Source organism: Pelophylax lessonae (genome assembly GCF_965119305.1).
Source record: "Pelophylax lessonae genome assembly, chromosome: 3".
In the NCBI taxonomy this organism is placed as follows: Eukaryota; Metazoa; Chordata; class Amphibia; order Anura; family Ranidae; genus Pelophylax; species Pelophylax lessonae.
Genome location: NC_138770.1, coordinates 536,406,351 through 536,427,538, shown reverse-complemented (window position 1 = coordinate 536,427,538; position 21,188 = coordinate 536,406,351). Strand labels below are relative to the sequence as shown.

General features: G+C 45.7%; 1 protein-coding gene across 1 annotated transcript in view; it reads right to left on the bottom strand.

Annotated features, from left to right (window-relative positions):
- The window catches only part of TFB1M (transcription factor B1, mitochondrial), a 183,097-nt gene that overhangs the window by 66,206 nt on the left and 95,703 nt on the right, over positions 1-21,188 (bottom strand). Inside the window, exon 6 of the mRNA XM_082250264.1 lies at positions 2,581-2,700. Coding sequence (XP_082106390.1) covers positions 2,581-2,700 — 120 coding nt within the window. The remainder of the gene's footprint in view (positions 1-2,580; positions 2,701-21,188) is intronic.

Below are 21,188 nucleotides of genomic sequence, written 5' to 3'. Positions count from 1 at the left end.
TTTCATTCCCCTCCCCTTACCCCTCTCTCCCACCCCCCCATCACACCTGTTGCTTTTTTGAAATGTTATAGTATTGATACAGTTTGAGTAATGCACGTATATACAATGTCTTTAGTTTCATGCTTCAGGGGTATTGCGGCGTCATGCATGATGTGATGGCACGGGGTAGCATTACTCCGCACAACACATCAGGCATCATACCGCAGAATGTATGTATTTGATTGAATGTATTTATTTGTATGACCGGAAATGTATTGTAATGTAGTGTATTTATGCGCTGCGTCGCAGTACAGGGGAGAATGTACCCCGACAAAGTATTGTTTTTTGTATATCTTTTATGCAAATAAAGATTACATTTTCAACAAAAAAAGTGGTTCTAAAGGCTGGGCAGCACAGTGACTAAGTGTTTAGCACTTCTGACTAGCAGCATTAGGGTCATTAGTTCAAATCCCAGCCACAGCATCACCTGCCTGGCGTTTGTATGTTCTCTAGGTACTCCGGTTTTTTCCCACACTTCAAAGACATGGAGATAGGTTAATTGGCGGCTATCGAAATTGGTTCTAGTATGTGTGAGTTAGGGACCTTAGATTGCAAGAACTGATGTGAATGTACAATACAGTCGGGAAAAAATTATTTTATTATCTGCAGGTTTTTTTTTCTCCAAAACGCGGCGAGTCCCCCTCCTCAAGAAGGCACATGTACAGTCAAGCAAATGAACATTGAAATGATTCAGAGAAGGATTGGGGGAAAGTGCTGTGGTCAGATGAGACCAAAATTGAGCTGTTTGGCATTAACTCGACTCGCTGTGTTTGGAGGAAGAAAAATGCTGACTATGACTTTAAGAACACCATCCCTACAGTCAAGCACAGAGGTGGAAACATGATGCTTTGGGGCTGTTTCTCTGTTAAAGGTACAGGCCGACTTAGCCACATTGGGGGGGGGGGGGGGGGGGTGCAATGGACAGGGCCATGTATTGTAAAATATTGAAGAACTTTCTTCCCTCAGCCAGAACACTGAAGATGGGTCTTTCAGCATGACAATAAAAAAAAAAAAAAAAAAAAACATACTGCCAAGGCAACAAAGAAGTGGCACAAGAAGAAGCACATTAAGGTCATAGAGTGCCCTAGTCAGTCTCCTTAATCCTATAGAAAATTTATGGAGGGAGCTGAAACTTCAAGTTGCCAAGGGACAGCAAAGAAACCTGAAGGATTTGGAGAAGATCTGTAAACAAAAGTGGCTTAAATCCCTCCTGAGATGTGTCAAACCTGTTCACCAACTACAAGAAACGTCTTACCTGTGCTTGCCAACAAGGGTTTCTCCACCAAGTACTAAGTCAGGTTTTGCTCAGGAATCAAATACTTATTTTACTCACTGAACTGAAGCCTAATTTATATAATTTGTTTTATGTATTTTTTCTAGATCTTTGGTTGATGTTCTATCGCTATCATTTAAAATACACCTATGATAAAATTATAGATCCTTCATTTATTTGTAAGTGGGGAAATTTACAAAATCTGCAGGGGATTAAGAAATTATTTTCCCCACTGTATATATGTAAAGTGCTGCGGTAATTGACTGTGCTATAAAACTACCTGAATTTTTTTTTACCTTAATTCATTCTCTGCATTAAGTATGATTTTTAGCATTCTTAGTGGCCCTCCGGATAGCATTTATGGATACTTGCATTAAAGAGGTTGTAAACCCACTTTAAATGCTTTTGCCTATAGGTAAGCCTATATTAAGGCTTACCTATAGGTGCTATAAATATCTCATAAACATGCACAGTTTAGGAGATATTTACAGTGCATTCAGCCGATGACGTCATCGGCTCATGCGCTCTGAAGGAACGGCCACCCGTGCCGTTCCTTCAGAGCCCTATGCCGTGAAGGGCGGCTCCCGCGGGGGCTTCGTTTTAAGGTAAGTATTTCATGATGAGCTAGTATGCAATGCATACTAGCTCATTATGCCTTTGTCTTTACAGGTCTTATTTTTTCTCATTTTTTGTATGTGGGTTTACTTTCTCTATAAGCCAAGCTGGACCAAATGTAAGTCATAAAAAAAGAGAATTCCTGGAGTTGAGCAGAACCTAAAATTAGGTAAGGTGCTGAACTATTTTTTTTTTATTTTGGATAAATTGGAGAGGCAACACTGGTTTTTATTGCTACCTCTCTATTTGTCATGTTTACCATTATCGTTGAAAGTGAAGGTAAAAGATATTCTCAAATTTTGGGTTGTCCCCAGAAAAATAGAGAGAAAATCTTCCAATTGGGACACTTCTGGTTACCTAGGGGGCATCAAGGGATTGATTTAATTTGCAAGCATTTCCTTTCACTTCCTGTTTTGGCTATGGGACAGGATGTGAAGGTAAATTTTCGCTATAAGACACAGATGGCAGAAAAAAAAAACTGACAGAGGATATAACCCTCCCATATGTATATCTTAAAGTGCAACATAATATATTTGCATATATACAAGACATTTGGTTACTACAAACAATAAACCTACTAAAGCAAAAAAACTGTTGAAACATACAAACAAGATTTACTACAACTGAGATATTGAAATCTGAAATATCTTTACCTCAGGTTTAGGAACAAAGGCACGACCAGGAATTGAAAAACAATGCTTTACATCACAAAGGTACTGAGACATGATAGACAATCTACTCCTCTGTTTACTGCTAACCGAGGCTTTCATCCTCTGTGTAAAAGAAAAAAAAAAAAAAAAAGAAAAACTTTAGAGGACTGCAAGGTTATACTGCTATAATAACTTGGTATGTTTTAGGATGTACAGATATTACAAAAAGCGTTGGCAAAAAGCACTGGTCCCCTTTCACAGTTGTTGACATTAAAGTGTATTCCCACCTATGCAACCAAATTGGGAGAACACCTACATTTGTTACATGTTCCCATTCACATAAAATAACTTAGAAAAATATTTAAAAATGTTGCTTACCTTTTCATTTGTTGAAAAAAAAGAAAGCTTTCCCTTTCTATGCAATTTTAAGGATGTGGCTAAGAAGTTATTTTTACTATATTTAAAGGCTTACTCCACATTTAGCAACATATTTCACCCAGATTTAGGGTGTAAAGAATAGTACACATGGGCCAAACCTCAGGCATAGTGTGTACCAGGCTTAACATGTAACATGATGCTAAGTAACCGGCCCTCCCAACCCGAGTGCCCTGCCGTGACAGTGTATGGGGGGTACCTCTCTCCCACAGCCGCTGTCAATTTTATAATTGACGAGGATGTGTGGGGCTCGCACATCTGTAATACATTACAAGTCCTGTCTGTTACCATAACAGATAGACTTGTATTTCTCAATGGAATGCAAGTGCAGTAATCACCACACAGAGCAGGAGGAAGAGCCAGCAGGAGCCTGACACTGATCGCGGGTGCAATGCTTTGCAGGCTCTTGTAAAAAAAAAAAAAAATAATAATAATTTGTACTGCAAAAAAATATGTTCATTTAGAATTTTTTAAGTAAACTTAACCATTAACCCTTTCTGTACTATGCTGGCAGATTTCTCTGTCAATTGTAAACTAGATGTGCACACTTGTCTGTTCTAACAAATGGTTAGAGATTATCAAGGCTACAGTGGCACATTGTAGGGAAATGCACTTTTAATCCAATATGACCCAAAAGTGTCCATTTCAAGTTATTCTGAACAATAAACAGTGACTTCCTATGGATGAACCGTGGGTATAGGACCGTGTATATAGGATTGTAGTCCCCCCCCCCCCTTTTATTGGTTGAACTAAATAGACTTGTGTTTTTTTCAACCAGACGAAGTATAGAACTATGATGATGTCAGTCCTGTGTATAATCTTGCTCCAAAGAAATAACTAGGAAGGTTAGAAATCATTTAAACATATATATTTAGGTATGCTTTGCAAATAGGGACACATAAACATGTATTGTTCTATTTATAAAAAGATCGCTGAACAAATGTGATAAACTTGCTGCATTCTGTGGAATACAATTACACAATAAGCGTAAGCGCCATCTAATGGTCGCTTATACTGCCTGCACCACCAGAAAGCTGCTCCATTCCTGAGAGATCCCTGACTGAAATCCAAAAGGGAAACCGACACTTCAGAGTGTCGATCTAATGATCCAAAAGACCTCCACATCACCAATGATTCTTTTAATTAGTGGAGGTCAGAAGGATTTACTAATGAACACCTTCTCTAATAATATCTGAATTATGTAGGGCAGCGAAAAAATAAATACACTGGTGATACTTTTTCATTCGTTTAGCGGACAATGACATACTAGTCCAAAGCTCTAAATCAGTGGTTCTCAACTCCTATCCTCAGGACCCACTAACAGGCCAGGTTTGCAAGATAACTGAAATACATCACAGGTGATATATTTTGCTGCTCAGTGATTGCAGTATTCAAATCTGCATCTCTTCAAGGTGATACTTAAAATCTGGCCTGTTAGTGGGTCCTGAGGACCAGAAATGAGAACCACTGCTTCATAATTCTCATTGTTATTTATTGTACAATGGCTTCAGCTAAAGCAAAAATTGCTTAATTTTTTCATCTTTAAAGCGAACTCCACTTTTGTGGAGACAAAAACATTCCCTTCTGGGTGATCTATGTACATTGCAAGGATTATACCAAACCTTTGTTGCAGATTCCTACCTTTTGTTATTCTGAAGAAATCACTGCTTGTTCCTCTGTTCCCCTGTGCTTAGTGGGTCTAATGGGAGTGGTTTCATAAGTATCAATCAGCAGTGCAGCTGCAGAGCACTAACGAGGAAAGCTGCTGGACCTGCATCCCTTTATACGTGTTCCTATTGGGAGTATCTCACCAAAAAAATATGATTTACCGTAAAATCCATTTCTCTGATGTTCACTGACGGACACAGCTCCTGATTCTTTTTAACCATTGGGTTATACTGCCCCCCTACAGGAGTAGGACACTAGGCAGGAAAAAGCATGACTACGCCTATGGGCAATCCCAGGGGGGTATACACCCACTCTCAGCTATAGGCACTCAGTTTTGTTACAAGCAGTGTCAGAAGAAAGCCAACTCCACGGAGGGGTGGGTGCTGTGTCCGTCAATGAACATAATTTACGGTAAGTCAAAAATCCCATGTTCTCTTCCGTTCACTGACAGACACAGCTCCTGATTCTTCTTAACCATTGGGACGTTCCAAAGCAGTGTTAAACATGAGGGTGGGAAAAAAGCAGAAAAAAAATTCTGGACAGGCTGGCATCCATGGTGACAACCGTCGTACAGGGGAGAAAGGATTTTCTGTTGAATTGCCAGAGAACGAAGCCACCTCTAGAGACCGTAGATCCATGTCCCATTTCACCAGAATCTGTTTAGCAGAGATTTTATGTGGAACTGTGCAAACAGACTGCCTCAAGGGTGGACATTATCAGGCCCAGCACCCGCATGCAAGCCCAAAGGGATGACTGTCTGCTGAACAACAGAAGCTGAGTTGCCTCCTGCAATGTCTGGCGTTTTTCCAAAGTCAGACCCAAATAGTCCAGTTTTGGTGGACAAAACCAAAGCAGATTCCTGAAGGTTCAGAATGCAACCAAACTCCCTCAGAGTTCACAGTGCAATCGCCAGTTGTCCATCAGAGCAGTTGAAGACTCCGTTTGCAGAAGATGATCATCCAGGTACGCCAGTACTTTGATCCCCCGCTGACTTAAACAATGGCAGCACCGGGGCCAACACTTTTCTGATGGCCCGAGGAGAGACCAAAGGTATATGCCCCAAACTGATAATGCTCCTCGCCCATGGCAAAACGGTGGAGACCCTGACTTTTGATCCCTTGTCTTGAGACCCTGAGGGATGAAAAAACCTCTATGAGTCGAGGAGAAGGGCCCATGTCTACGACGGGGCTCCTTGCCCTTGATAGACTGCGGAAGAATAGTACTCTTCCCCTGGGAGACCCTTAATGGATGTCATCCAAGGAAGCTCCAAACAGGCAATACCCTACAAGGGGGAGGTCAGATAAGGCCTTCTTAGAATTCTGGTCCGCATACCAGTATTTCAGCCAGATAACACACCGAAGGACCACTGCTGATACAGACAGCCTAGAAATCAAAGGAGCCGCATCCAAAGAGGAATCACAGATAAACTGTAGGCCCTGGACCAACTGATCCGCCAGCTTCGCAAGACAGGGGGAAGCCGTTTCCCCTCCAGGTACCGGCATAAAAGTTTAGCCCACTCGGTCAGAGCTTGCTACACCAGGGCAATAGTAAATAAATACCGGCCTAAGTCCTGAACCACCCACAGTGAACAAATGGCAGACCAGAGCCTCCGCCCTCCTAACAGCTGGATATTTAAAGGCCGGGGACTCCTCAACCGGAATGAAGGTAGCTTTATTTAACCGGGAAACCGACGGGTCCACTAGAGGTGGGACCGTCCAACTTTAATGCAGTTAATCCTCATAAGGATACCTCAAGGGAAAAGTGCTTCAGAACCACTGCATTTTGGACAACCCCACTTTTATGTGACAATGTTGTCAAAGTAAACGGAAAAAGGAACACCCGCGTGGCTTTGGAGGGCCTGTGGGTGCCAGAAGGCACCCCCGCCTTCGGTGCAGCATCAGCCGCAACCTCCATTTTTTAAGTGTAAGGCACTGGCACAAACAGTGCATCCACCAGTGCCTTTTCATGCACTGCTAGAGGAGCAGAGGAATCATCCTCACTATCTGAGCACTCGGGGAGTGTGGACGCAGATCCAGTAGGGTCGCTATATATTAAGCTCACCCGGAAAACATACCAATCAGGGGAGGCCGCCAACTGCGATCCCACAAAGGAGACGCCGACCAAGGGCCCACGAACAGACCACCTACTGGACCTCGTAAAAAAACAGGGGGGGGGGGGGTCGCTACCCGAGCCCACCATAGAGAGCATAACAGAAAAAAGGGGGCCGCCCGTCGTGACACGGACGCGCAGACAGGGTACCCTGATGGTCCCGCAGCACTAAAAGGGGCAGGTGCCCCACACAATAATAGTGGCAAGGCTGTCATTAAAAAATGAAGCACCCCCACAGCGCCACCTCTTCCAATGGAGGTGCCAAGCTGACCACATGCCCTAGCAGGCAGCAAGTCGTGGCCTAAATTTTTGTGGAAGCCCAGCCGCAAGTGCACGGATCCCAGCTCGGCAGATGCCCAAAGGAAGAGTGGGGGCTTCAGCTAAATGCATTGGGACCACCCCCAATGGAGGCGCCAGACTCGGCCACATGGCCTAGTAAGCCAAACCGCGGCCTAAAATTTTGTGGGCACCCAGCCGCTTGGACGCAAGCTCCAGCAGAGCCGCCCACCTAGGGGCAGCGGACGGGAGGGCGGATGCCCAAACAGGAGGTGGTGGCTTCAGCCACCCTCACAGAGACGCCTCATGTAGTTTCCGTCTAGTAGGCCGCAAAGCCGCGATCTAAATTTTTGGCCGGATACGGCCGTGTGAGGTGCGTACCCGCGGATGCTAAACCATCCATTCCCCCAGCCCAACAACTGCCACACGGAGCCCAGAGGACATCCCTGTTGAGTCATCAACCCCGCCCCTTTAAGAGCATGTGGCAACAGCAAGCTCATAACCTCACCCGGGGGGTCGAAAGGCCCACAGTGACCCCCGAAATTTTAGAGGGGCTGGGGGGGGGATTCCGGGGGCCCCACCGTCCAAGGAAGGGGCCCACATCCACCCCAAATCCCTCCAGGAGTAGAGGAAGGACAGCTACTTACTATACCAGGAACAAGGTGGGCACTGCTGCGGACAGACCACCGCTCCATCGTAATGCAGGTGCTGTCAGCCAGGAGAAACACTGCAACTCAGGCCGAGGCAAGGTCCTATGCGTCCTCACGAGACATTTAACTTGAAGGCCAGCCCCCATCCAGAGGGGCTATGTCACGGCCGACCTGGCGGGCACTTGCTGGCCAGACTGGGGGGACCCTCTGGATCTAGATTATCCAGTTCGTCACCCAGTAATTGACTACTGGTAATTGACAGGCAATTGATTGTAGATTCTCACAGGAAACAAAATAACAAAGATAGGAAAAAATTCCATTTAAAAAGAAAAAAAAAAAAAATCACAAGGAGCAGAGAACCCAGCAAGGAAGTAGGTCCTTACTCCTGACTAGGCAGAAACAAACTGTGCCTAAAGCTAAGAGTGGTTGTACACGCCCATAGGCGTAGTCAAGTTTTTCCCTGCCTAGTTTCCTACTCCCTGTAGGGGGCAGTATAACCCAATGGTTAAGAAGAATCAGGAGCAGTCCATCAATGATTGAAAGAGAAATTACATTTTTGTTACAGGGGATGCCTGAAATCTGACTTGTATCGATGAGCCAATCACATAAGGATCACATTCTTTGTACAGAACTCCAGGTAGCCATATTGCATTGCATTTTCATAAAATTACAAAAATTCAAATTGGAAAGGAAAGGGAATTCGTATTACCATTCAATTACAATATGACTTGTGTCGCAATTGTATACGCTATATTATTTTTTCTTTATTAGCTATTTATTTTCCCCACAAAAGTGGAGTTACTTTAAGTGTGGCTCCGTCTATGATTCATTTCAAGTTGCCTTAGGAATGGCATTGTACCCTTGTCTGTGTTGACGAGCCGATCGTTTTTTTTCTGGTTGCCTTATGAAAATTATTTTGAGTACGAAATGGTGTGGCTCAACAAACATCTCTTTAGACAACTTAGCTGTAACTATTTATTTGGTTCAAATTGATATTGGACAGGGATGTCTCGGCCAGTCCTGACTGTACTCAAACAGCTTTAATGACCCTCTTAGGCTGGCCATACGTGTCAAATTTCGGAAGAACATTCTTTCTTTCACAAATCAGAAATTGCATGCATTTCTATGGTGCCACCATTGATTTCGAAATTCCAACGACCAAGCCTTCGATTTCACCCTATATTGCAGAAAATAATTTTCGTGGCCTGGTAATCTTTTCTTTCTGGGAATTTTCTTTTCTTGCAATCATGCACATTTCTTTTTCACGATTCTCCCATCATTGATTAGAAAATTGTTTGTTTTAAAAAAAATTTCCAACATGCCCGATCACTCAAATTAGATGACCGCATGAAAATCGGACATTGCTGCGGCCCACTTATGGTGAGAAATTCGAACGAAAATTCTTAGATGCGATTTTCGAACAAAAATTCTTACGAAATTCGACACATGCCTTAGATTGATTAAGGTTAGGGGAGAATTGTTTTTCAGTACCCAAGGCTGCAGATTTCGGTGATCTCGGACACTCCTGCAGAGGACTGTCCCACTGCATTCTTACAGGGCAGGGCTATGGGCCCTGCATTGCACTTGCTTAAATCAAAGGACCTTGTGACTGCCTGAGCATAGGGAAGAGAAGGATGCCAGGATCAGTCTTAAAATTAACTAATCTCATCAATTTAAGAGTTTCAAAACACAGTTACATTCCCAGCACGTGCCTGGAATGTAACTGTCCCATTTTCTTGTGCCCTCAACCAAATTATCCAACCATCCAATGGCTGGTGTCCAAGCTGATCACATGTGCAGCATCATGGCAGTTGAAGATCAAACGAACAGAGGCCAAGATGGCAGCTTCATTGGCTGAAAATGATAGGAGCACTTAGTTCCTCTTTAAAGCCGAAGTAAAAGTGCTTTTTGTTGCCCCTTAGACATAAAGGAGCATTTTACTCTTACTTTTTTAGTTTTATTTCTTAACCGCTTAAGGACTAAGCCTATTTCTGACACATGTTGTTTACAAGTTAAAATCAGTAATTTTTGCTAGAAAATGACTTCGAACACCCAAACATATATTTTATATATATATATATATATATATATATATATATATATATATATATATATATATATATATATATATATATATATATATATATATATATATAGATATTTATTTTATTTATTTTTTTTTTTTTCAGCAAAGACTCTGGAGAATAAAATGCCGGTCGTTGAAATATTTTTGTCACATAATATTTGTGCAGCGGTCTTTCAAACGCAGTTTTTTTTTTTTTTAAAAAACACACTTCAGTGAATTTAAAAAACTAAACAGTAAAGTTAGCCCAATTTTCTTGTATATTGTAAAAGATGATGTCACGCCGAGTAAATAGATACCTAACATGTAACAGTTTAAAATTGTGCACACTCGTGGAATGCCGACAAACTACGGTACTTAAAAATCTCTATAGGCGACGCTTTAAAGATTTTTATCGGTTACCAGTTTAGAGTTACAGAGGAGGTCTTTTGCTAGAATTATTGTTCTCACTCTGACTATCGCAGTGATACATCATATGTGTGATTTGAACACTGTTTACATTTGTGGGCACCACTTTCGTATGCGTTTTCTTTGGTGCGCAAGCTCATGGGGACGGGAGCGCTTTACATTTTTTTTCCCTATTTATTTAATTCTTATCACTGTTCCTTTAACTACTTGCCGACCGCCCGCTGCAGATAAACTGCGGCAGGCTGGCTCGGCTGCGCAAACCGTCGGTTCGTGGGAACGCTCCTGGGGGTTGCATGCGTGCCCCTCCTCCAGAAGCAGGGAAGCTGATCCACGAGCCAGTCTGGGAGAGAGAATGACGGTCTGCTGTTGTAAACACAGCAGACCGTTGTTCTCTCTGGAATAAACACAGAGCGCCTGTGATCCTCCTAAATATCACAGGTCTCTGTGATATCCCGCAAGCCCATCCCCCTCACAATTAGAAAACACCCCCTAGGCTCATACTTAACCCTTTGATCGCACCTGGGTTAACCCCTTTCCTGCCAGTGTCATTATTACAGTAACACTGCATATTTTTAGCGCTGATTACTGTAGTAATGTCACTGACAAAAATGTCAGTTAAGGATCCAATCTGTCAGCCGCAATGTCGCAGTCCAACTAAAAATCACAGATTGTCGCCATTACTATGGTAGCAAAAAAAAAAAATTAAATAAATGAAATTCACAAATTTTTTAGATAGTTTGTAGACACGATAAATTTTGCGCAAACTAATCAAAATATGCTTATTGGGATTTTTTTTTTCCAAAAATATGTAGCAGAATACAAATTGGCCTAAAATTATGAAAACAGTTGATTTTTACATTTTCTTTTTATTGGGAATGTTATATAGCAGAATGTGAAAAATATTGTTTTTTTTTTTTTTTTTGAGTTGTCGCTCTTTATTTACAAGCACAAAAAAAATAAAAAATATCGCACAGGTAATCAAATACCCCCCAAAAAAAGCTCTATTTGTGAGGAAAAAAAATGATTTTTTGTAAAATCTCCGACAGTCGCCGCCCCTCATAAGTCATCACTATTTGGTATTGACTTCCGCTCCACAGGAGTAGCTAGGCATAAGACTTAGTTAAAAGAACAAAAGCATTTAGCATAGACACACCCATGGGGACTGTCTCACTGGTCAATACCCCCCTGCAGTAATCCCTCCCAACTCAGTTTGGTAGAAGAGGGGCGGGGGCAGCGACTGTCGGAGGACTCAGAGAAAGGAATTTTACAGTAAGATTTTACAAAAATTCCGTTTTCTCTTACGTCCTCCGACAGTCGCCGCCCCTCATAAGTCATCACTTTTGGGATGTCCCAAAGCAGTGTAGACATGAGGGGTGGGAGACGCAACCGTAGAAAAGGCAACGCAGTACCCACATCAGAGAAAGGAACCTTACACACACAGTAAGAGAACCTTCTGGGCAACGGAAAAGGCTCAACAGGAGCAACAGCCCAGGAAAGCAAATAACCCAGGGTATAAACAACCCCAACAGCCAGGGACCCACAAAAAAAACAAGGGTCCCCTATGGCACTGCCACACTGAGAACTCTGCAGCCAAAGGAAGCATCAGCTGATGCCAGAACATCCACATTACAGAATTTGGAAAAGGTGTGCACCGACGACCAAGTCGTAGCCTTGCACACCTGGGCCACCGAGGCCTGATGCCGGTAGGCCCAGGACGTACTCAATGATCTGGTAGAGTGCACCTTAACAGGAATGGGTGGAACCCGTTCCTTCAAGACATAGGCCTGTTCAATGGTCTGTCTGATCCATTTGGCAATGTTCACTGCAGACACAGCCATGCCCTTCCGAGGTCCCTCAGGAAGGACAAAGAGGGAATCCCTTTTCCGAAAGAATTCAGTGGACGACAGGTATACCCTGATCGCCCTGACAACATCCAAGGAATGCAATGCAACCTCCTTAGGATGCTTAGGCTTCGCACAGAGCGAAGCAAAACAATGTCCTCATTAAGGTGAAAATCAGAGACCACCTTAGGGAGAAAAGACGAATGAGGTCGCAAGTCCACCTTATCCTTGTGAACCACCAAATAAGGAGAGCGGCAAGATAACGCCGCCAACTCCGGCACCCTGCGAGCCGCAGTGATCGCCACTAGAAAGGCAACCTTTTTAGACAGCAGAGGTAACGATATCTCCCAGATGTTTTCAAAGGGAGAACGCTGTAACATGGACAGAACCAAGTTCAAGTCCCATGGAGGTAAAGGCTCCCTCCGGGGAGGAGCCAAATGTCGCACACCTTGAATGAAGGTGCGAATTAAGGAATGAGACACCACAGGGCGTTGAAAAAGAACAGCCAGTGCAGAAACCTGGCCCTTTATCGTGGCCAGTGCCAGGCGCTGGTCCACACCAGTCTGAAGGAAAGCTAACACTCTCGTCACCGAGTATGAGCAAAGAGAAAACCCCCCTGGACTCACACCAGGCAAAATAGGCTTTCCAGGTGCGGTAATAAATTTTACCAGACGAGGCTTTCCTAGCCTTGATTAAAGTAGGAATGACCTCCGGGGAGAGACCCAGCGACTGTAAAGCAGGATGGAAGACCGGTCCCTGAGACAGTAGATCTTCCCGCAGTGGCAGCCGCCAAGGAGGCTCGACCGCCAGGTGAACAACGTCGGGTGTACCAGGACCGGCGTGGCCAGTTCGGCGCCACTAGGATCACCAAGTTCGGTTCCGAGGCTAGCCTGCGAAGGAACCTGGACAATAACTGAATCGGAGGAAAGGCATACATCAGACGATACTGATGCCAAGGGGCCACCAACGCATCCGAGGCGTCTGCCCGCAGATCGCCCATTCTTGCCACGAACCTTTCCACCTTGTGGTTTAGCCGAGACGCGAACAGATCCACGTCCGGGGATCCCCACTTCGCACACAGCATTTGGAAGACCTCCGGTTGTAGGGACCATTCCCCCTGGTCCAGGGTCTGGCGGCTCAGATAGTCGGCCTGCCAATTCTCCGCACCCGGAATGTGAACTGCCGAAATCGCCGGGACGTGAGTCTCGGCCTAAGACAGAATACTGGTCACCTCCTGGGCTGCCCGGGCACTCCTGGTGCCCCCTTGGTGATTGATGTAAGCCACCGCAGTGGCATTGTCCGTCTGTACCCAAACAGGACGGCCCCGAAGTCGCTCCGACCATTGGAAGAGACAGAGTTTGATCGCTCTCAATTCCAATACGTTGATCGGAAGGGAGGATTCCACCTCCGACCAAGTGCCCTGGGCAGAAAGGTTGCCCAGGACTCCACCCCAGCCTGACAGGCTGGCTTCCGTGGTAATCACCGTCCATAGCAACGGACGAAAGGATTTTCCTTCTGACACAGCCGGGGACTGAAGCCACCACAGAAGATCCATTCTGGTCTGGCGACTCAACGAGACCCTCAGATCCAAGGACTGAGGTAGTCTGTCCCACCTGACCAGGATCTCCGCTTGGAGAGACCGAGTGTGAAACTGAGCAAATGGTATCGCCTCGAAGGCTGATACCATCAACCCCAGGCACCGCATACGAGGGACCTGACCTCGTTTTGAAGGATCCGGAGCTTGTCCTCCGGCAGAAAAACCTTCGCTTGAGCAGAGTCCAGAACAATTCCCAGATAGGGAAGACGAACCGAAGGAGACAAAGTCGACTTCTGAACGTTGATGGTCCAACCAAACTCCTGTATCGTCTGTACCGTAGTTGACAGATCGCACGTCAGGCTCTGACTGCCACACGATCTTAACAGGAGATCGTCCAGATATTCCAAGACCGCAATGCCCTGTGCCCTCAACAGGCCCAGAACAGGCGCCAGCACTTTGCTAAAGACCCTTGGAGCCGAATCGAGACCAAAAGGTAACGCTACGAACTGATAATGGTCCTCCACAATGGCGAACCGAAGGTACCTCTGATGACCCTCGAAAATGGGGATGTGCAGATACGCATCCTTCAGGTCAATCGAGGCCAGGAATTCCCCTGGACTCAGGGAGGCCACCACTGAGCGGAGGGATTCCATGCGGAACTTCCGAACGCGCACGAAGCGGTTCAGAGCTTTCAAGTCCAGGATAGGACGCACCTTGCCCTCCTTTCTGGGCACAGTGAACAGATTGGAGTAAAACCCCCAAAACCTGTCCCGATGAGACACCGGGACAATTACCCCCTGGACCAAGAGGTCCTGCGCCGCTTAATGCAGGTCCTGTAAAACGCCCTGGGGTCAAATGGGAAAGAATCTGTCTGCCGGCCGTGAAAGGAATTTGATCTTGTATCCTGATCGAATGATTTCCTGAACCCACCTGTCCGGAATACGGAGCAGCCAAGGTTGGAGGAAACCGCGCAAACGTCCCCCCACCCCTGAAACGGGTGAGGGCGTGCCTTCAGGCAGCGGCGGGCTGGCCGGACTTTTGCTTACCCGCCCAGGGCTTCTTCTGGCCACCTTGGCCCTTGAAAGGTTTGCCCTTGAATTGTGACTTAAAGGCACGAAAGGACCCCTGAGTGGGTCTAAAGGCGGGATCCCGCTTGCCGCGAAAGGACTTGTTCTTCGGATTTTGGGGCAGCAGAGTGCTCTTGCTCCCAGTGACTCCTTTCACCAAAGTATCCAAGGCCTCGCCAAAAAGGCGAGACCCAGCATAAGGAAAGTCAGCCACCGTTTTCTGTGACGTCTGGTCAGCCGACCAGCTCTTCAGCCAGATTAGTCGACAGTTAAGCACCACGACACTAGACAGGCGTGCAGCCAAAGGGGCCTCATTTAAGGCCGCATCGCACAAAAACATGACCCCTTGATGAATTTGGTCCACCATTTCCAGCATAGCAGGCGGGGCAGAATCCGTCACAAGAGTGCGCCTAAGCACCTTAGTCCAGTCCGCCACCGCCTGAGCCACCATGACAGAAGCGAAAATAGGTTTGAGCATAGAGCCCGCCACCGTATAGGCATGGCGGGCAAGAGACTCCAACCTCCTGTCCGTAGGATCCCGGAACACCGGGGTATCCTCAGTAGCCTTGTTCAACACGGCCACGGCGTGATACACCTTGGGGGCCACGCACCAGCGCGCATCCATAGAAGGCGCAAAGGGGTATAGCAGTTTAAACCGACTAGGCACCGTAAAGGGGCGTTTAAACCGCGCCATTGTTCATTCACTGTGTGATGAAACTCAGTGGGGCAGGGAAAAACCTGCGCCGACTTGCGGGCCCTATGTGTACCAAATGAGGACACAATGGAAGGAGGAGTGGGCTCATCCTCCAAATGTAGTGTTTCTTTCACAGAAGAAATCAAATTATCCATGTGTGCGTGTTCTTCAGGCGACCCCGGGGAAGATTCATCAACCCCCTCCACCTCCCCCTCAGACACCAGAGGGTCCAGGGACGAGCGAGACCCTGAAAGGGCCACACCAGCCACATCACCATCTGAATCAGAGGAGAAAGATAATCTGGGCCTTTTCCTAGCAGCACGTTCAGCCATCAGCACTTCCATTTTTGACACCAAAGACGCTACCACAGCGGCCAAATTAGGTATAACGGAGGGTTCCGCAGAACTGGGGTCCCCCACCAAGGCTGGAGGGAATTTGCTGTCCTGAGAATCCATTGCAAAAATCAATAATCAAAAGTACTGGCCCTTTAAAAGTGCTGCGGATAGCGCAGCCCACCGCTATAAGCACTGTGTACACAGACCCCCCAAGAGGGACAAAACTGAGCCAGGAAGGATAGAACAGAGAGATATGGAAGAGACAGTCTGCAGAGCCCCACAGAGTGTTACCACACCGATCGATGCTCCAGAGGAAAAGGAAGTTAAGTCACCAGAAGCTGAACTATATGTTGTAAGGCCCGGGGAAAACGGCTGCCCATAGGAATGAATGGAAGGCTTCGGAAAGATGGCCGCCGACATGTGCTCGTAACGATCGTTCTGCCACACACAAGATGGCGCCAGATGGCGTCAAAACCACTACATAGCAAGCTATAGTAAAAGCCCACAGTGAAGCCAGACATGCTGCCCACGTCCAAAATGGCGGACCGCGCGTTTTTTAGCCGCATCGGTCGCCTCACACACAGTCTGCACCTCCCAAACACTAAAAGTGACACAGGAGAGGGGTCCCCACACCACACAGCCAGCAGTGTATTAAAGAAGACCCCCGCAGGGATTGCATCAGGGAGCCCCACAAAACACACAGACGTGAGGGGATACACAGCAACACAGGACTGCCACCCCAGACAGAGGTCCCCACACAGAAAGTACTTACCTGTATCGGATGGCGTGGGGTGCCTCTACGAATGGAAAGCCTCTGTCCTCAGATGACAGGGAATGCCATCAGCCAAAAAACGCAGGACACCGCAGCACAGAACCGCATATGTGTCCAGTGAGGTAGCCACCTCACAGGCTGCATCCCTGCTGCGAGCAGGGATGGGTCGTTCATAGCGCCAGGGCAAACCATAGCCGAACGCTCAATGGCGGGCTGGGGATCCATCTGACCCTCTGCCCTGGAGAGCCAGTCCGATTCCCAGCTCCACTTGATCCATCTTCATCCGAAGATTCGACTAAACTAAAGCTGACAAAATAAACAGCTAGTAAAGCAAAGAAAAAACTGACATTTTGCAAATAAAAATCAAAGAAAAGATTAGAAAGGCTGAGACTGAAGCCCCAGCACAGGGAAGCCTGACTACTCCTGACGCTAGGTAGAGACAAACTAAGTTGGAAGGGGTTACTGCAGGCGGGTATTGACCAGTGGGACAGCCCCCATGGGTGTGTCTATGCTAAATGCTTTTGTTCTTTTAACAAAGTCTTATGCCTAGCTACTCCTGCGGATTGGAAGTCAATACCCAATAGTGATGACTTATGAGGGGCGGCGACTGTCGGAGGACGTAAGAGAAAAAAGGACATCCATTTTATTTGGGTACAGCATTGCCCGACCACGCAATTGTCCGTTAAATAACGCAGTGCCGAATCCCAAAAAATGGCCTGGTCATTAAGGGTGAAAATCTTCCGGTCCAGAAGTGGTTAAAAAAATAAAAAATATCTGATCACTTTTATTGCTGTCACAAGGAATGTAAACATCCCTTGTGACAGTAATATGCAGTGACAGGTACTCTTTATGGAGGGATCTGGGGTCTAAACGGCCCCAAACCCCTCCACTGCACTTAAAAGTCCCCTTCCGCTCTCTGTGATAATGGCTGAGTGGCTGCTGAGCCGCATCGGTTGTTATTGGAAAGCCGACTGCCTGCTCTAAGAAACGGTACCGTGTTGATGCCTTCAAGCTGACGTACAGGTACATCGGTTTGCGGGAAGTAGTTAAAAGAATTTTTCCAACACTTCAACACAAAAACATACATATAAAAAGGCAAGTTATCACAGTTTCTATCAAAGCCCTTAAGTGTTTGTTACCCCAACACTTCATATCCCTGAGCATCTACTTGTATAAGAAAATATTCTGTTCTCTTTGTGTTGCTTACTTTATTTGAAATGCCTGGTGTTCCTACTAGCCCCCTTGCTTTCTGATTAAAAACTGACCACACCACATTAAGCAGGAGAGCACAGTGTGGTCAGTTCTCTAGCTATGCTGGAAACTCTGTGTACTCCCCTTTTCAATGATCAGACTTGTCCTGACAGCTTCCCAGTGAATGGCTGTGCAGCGGGGGCATAAGTGTCCTCCTGCTTCTCCTCCCCCCAGCTCTTATGCAGCTGAGAACAGAGGGAATGTGATAAGTTCTAAAAAAGGGAAAAAAAGGTATTAATGTTTTTTTCTATCTATACAAAAATGTTTTGCCTTTCATTTCTATTATAAACTTGAATAGGTTGTTTTACAAGGTGATCGTTTACAATCACTTTAAGCAATCTAAGCTGTTGGTTGTAGGTTGAAAAGATCCATTTCATTTTGGGATTATAAACTGGTTAAAGCTGTCTGAAAATTGTCTTGCACATAGGTAGACTCTTGTAAACTTTATCTTGAATCAAATGCAGTTAAAGTGGTTGTAAACTCTTACATGTACCCAGTAAAGTGACTAGCCTCATGTGATATACACGGATTAAACAAATTCTCCCACATAAGTTAGACATACAGTAAGCAGTTTATTTGAAGACTTCTCTTTTCTACAGCCATTCAAAGTACATCACTTATACAGCTTCTCTGAGCTTTCAGAAAGCAAAGGGCAGTGAGCTGAAGTTACACACTGCAGAGCTCCTTGTGGAGAGCTGAGTGCCCCCTTCGCACAGCACACAGGAACAAAGCTCAAGCTATCAATCACAGGCTGTGTGCTGGAGCTCCCTCCTCTGTCACCTTTTTACCTCTTGGTGTCAGGAAAATCTGTGACCTTTTTTAGATAGCAGATATGAACAAGACAGCAGACAGAAATGACACTTAGAGCTCTAGACTGAAACAAGTACACACTACAGAGAGATCTGCTTTGTTCATATTTCATGTCAGAGGTTTACAACTAATTTAAACCTTGCAAAACAGTATGACATGACATTGAAGAAATAGAACCTGGAGGTGACCCACTTTTGTAGTAAATTAATTTAAAAAGGGTAAGAAAACTTTCACAAAAAACTTCCTTCCCCTTTGACTTCAACCCTTTTAGGTTGGTCCAGACCAATGTTTCTCAACTCCAGTCCTCAAGTACCCCCAACAGGTCATGTTTTCAGGCTTTCCATTATTTTGCACAGGTGATTTGATCAGTTTTACTGCCTTAGTAATTACCACAGCCGTTTCATTTGAGGGAAATCTGAAAACATGACCTGTTGGGGGCACTTGAGGACTGGAGTTGAGAAACATTGATCTAGACCACTCACCTCTCCAACCCCCCAACTAGTATGCTTACCTTAAAATTTGCTGTGCACTCCACCTGTGCAGTTAAGCCTCAGAAATTTCAATAGAAGCATATGAGGCTGAAATGCGCAAGTGTGCATGTTAAATAAAAATGCAGATGAAGGGATGTAAACTATGCCCGCAAGCTGTGAAACGAGATCTAGGTAAGTATAGTGATTTGGTTGAGGTAAGGACGGTGGTCTAGAACTTTTTAACCAATTGACCTCCCCAAGATTTTACTCCCATCATCACCAGGGTATTTTTTGCTATTATGCACTGCACTACTTTAAATAGTAATTCCACTTTTATGAGGAAAAAAAAAAATAGCAAAAAAAGAAAAAATAATCTAGCATATACAATTGCGACACAAGTCATAGTGTAATTGAATGTTCTTAAAAATGACCTTTCCTTTTCAATCTGCAGCTGCTGTAATTACCTGAAAATGCATTGCAATATGGCTACCTGAAGTTGTTCTGTACACAGAATCTGTACAGAACGCCCCCCAGAAACATTTCCTGCTTATGTGATTGGCTCACCAATTTTCCCAGAAGTCTGCCTAAGATACAAGTCAGATTTTAGGCATCCCCTGGAACAAAAATGTAATTTTTGGTGAGATACTCCCAATAGGAACAAGTCTAAAGGGGTGCAGACCAAGCAGATTCCTCATCAGTGCTCTGCAGCTGCATAGCTGGTTGATAAATATGAAGCCACTCCCATTAGACCCACTCAGCACAGAGGAACAAACAGTGATTTCTTTAGAATAACAAAAAAGGTAAAAATCTGCAACAAAGGTTGTCATAATCCTTGCAATGTACATATCAACCAGAGGGGAATGTATTTTTCTCAACAAAAGTGGAGTTACGATTTACCTGGTATAATGCAGATAGACTCCATTCTGAACTTCTGCACCAGCACAAAGCAGTTCAGCTCCTTGAGGTCTAGGATTGGACAGGACTGGACGCACTTTGCCTTTCTTCCTGGAAACTGTAAACAGGTTTTGTACCGCCCCAAACAGACCCTGCGAGTGGTCCGGAGACAGGTGCAAGCTGGAAAGAGTGAACCTGGTCGGGGGACAAGAGCAAAACTCGATCGTGTAGCAGGACCGAATTACTTTGTGGACCCACTGGTCTAGCACCCTGGAAGTCCAGAGTTTCGGAAACCAGCGAAGACGTCCCCCAAACCCCGATACGGGTGAGGGCCCACCTTCATGCTGAAAGAGTATTGTCTTCAGGTCTGGAGAAGCCTGCTCTCAGCTTGCCGGACCAGGTTCATTTGGATCTTCCAGAGGAGGCCCTGAAAGGCTTCAAGCCTCTGTCGTTCCTGAGGGACGAAAAAACATCTTATGAGCTGAAAAGGAAGGCCCACGTCTATGACAAGGTTCCTTGCTCTTAGTAGCCTAAGGAAGAAAGGTACTCTTCTCCCCTGTGAGACCTTTTATGATGTTCTCCAAACAGGCTTCTGGAAAGGGAAGATCATTCAAGGCCTTTTTAGAAGTCTGGTCCGCAGACCAGCATTTAAACCAAAAGACATGCTGAAGGACCACTGCCAAAACAGAGAGCCCAGCCACCAGGGGAGCCGCTACCAAAAGAGGCATCGCAGATAAACTGCAGCCCCTGGACCATATGGTCCGCCAGCTCGGCAAAGGCAGGGGGGAGCTGTTCTCCCTCCAGGTCACAGGGTAAGAGGTTAGCCCACTCGGTCAGAGTTTGCGAAACCAGCAATGGTGAATACCAGCCTCAGTGTCAAACAAGCAAGAGTGTACATATTGCGGGCCAAACCCTACGCCTTCCTGTCAGACTGGTCCTTAAAGGCTGGGGACTCTTCAACCGGAATCATAGTTGTTCAATCTGGAAATCGGAGGGTCCACCACCGGTGGAACAGTTCACTTCATAAGAAGGGACTCCTCATAGGGGTAACGCTTAGTAAAGTGCTTAAGGACCCCACGGGGACGCTTTGGTTGTCCCAACTCTTTAGCGTCAATTCTGTCAAAATAAGCAGGGAAAGGATACACCTTTACCGCTTTGGATGGCTTGTGAGTACCAAAGGCAACCTGCGCCTCCGTCGCAGCTGCATCCTCCATCTTCAAGGTCTCACACACAGATACAATCAGTGCTTCCACCAGTGCATTTTCGTGTGTGACTGCAGACGTGGAGGAATCATCCTCTCTATCAGAGATT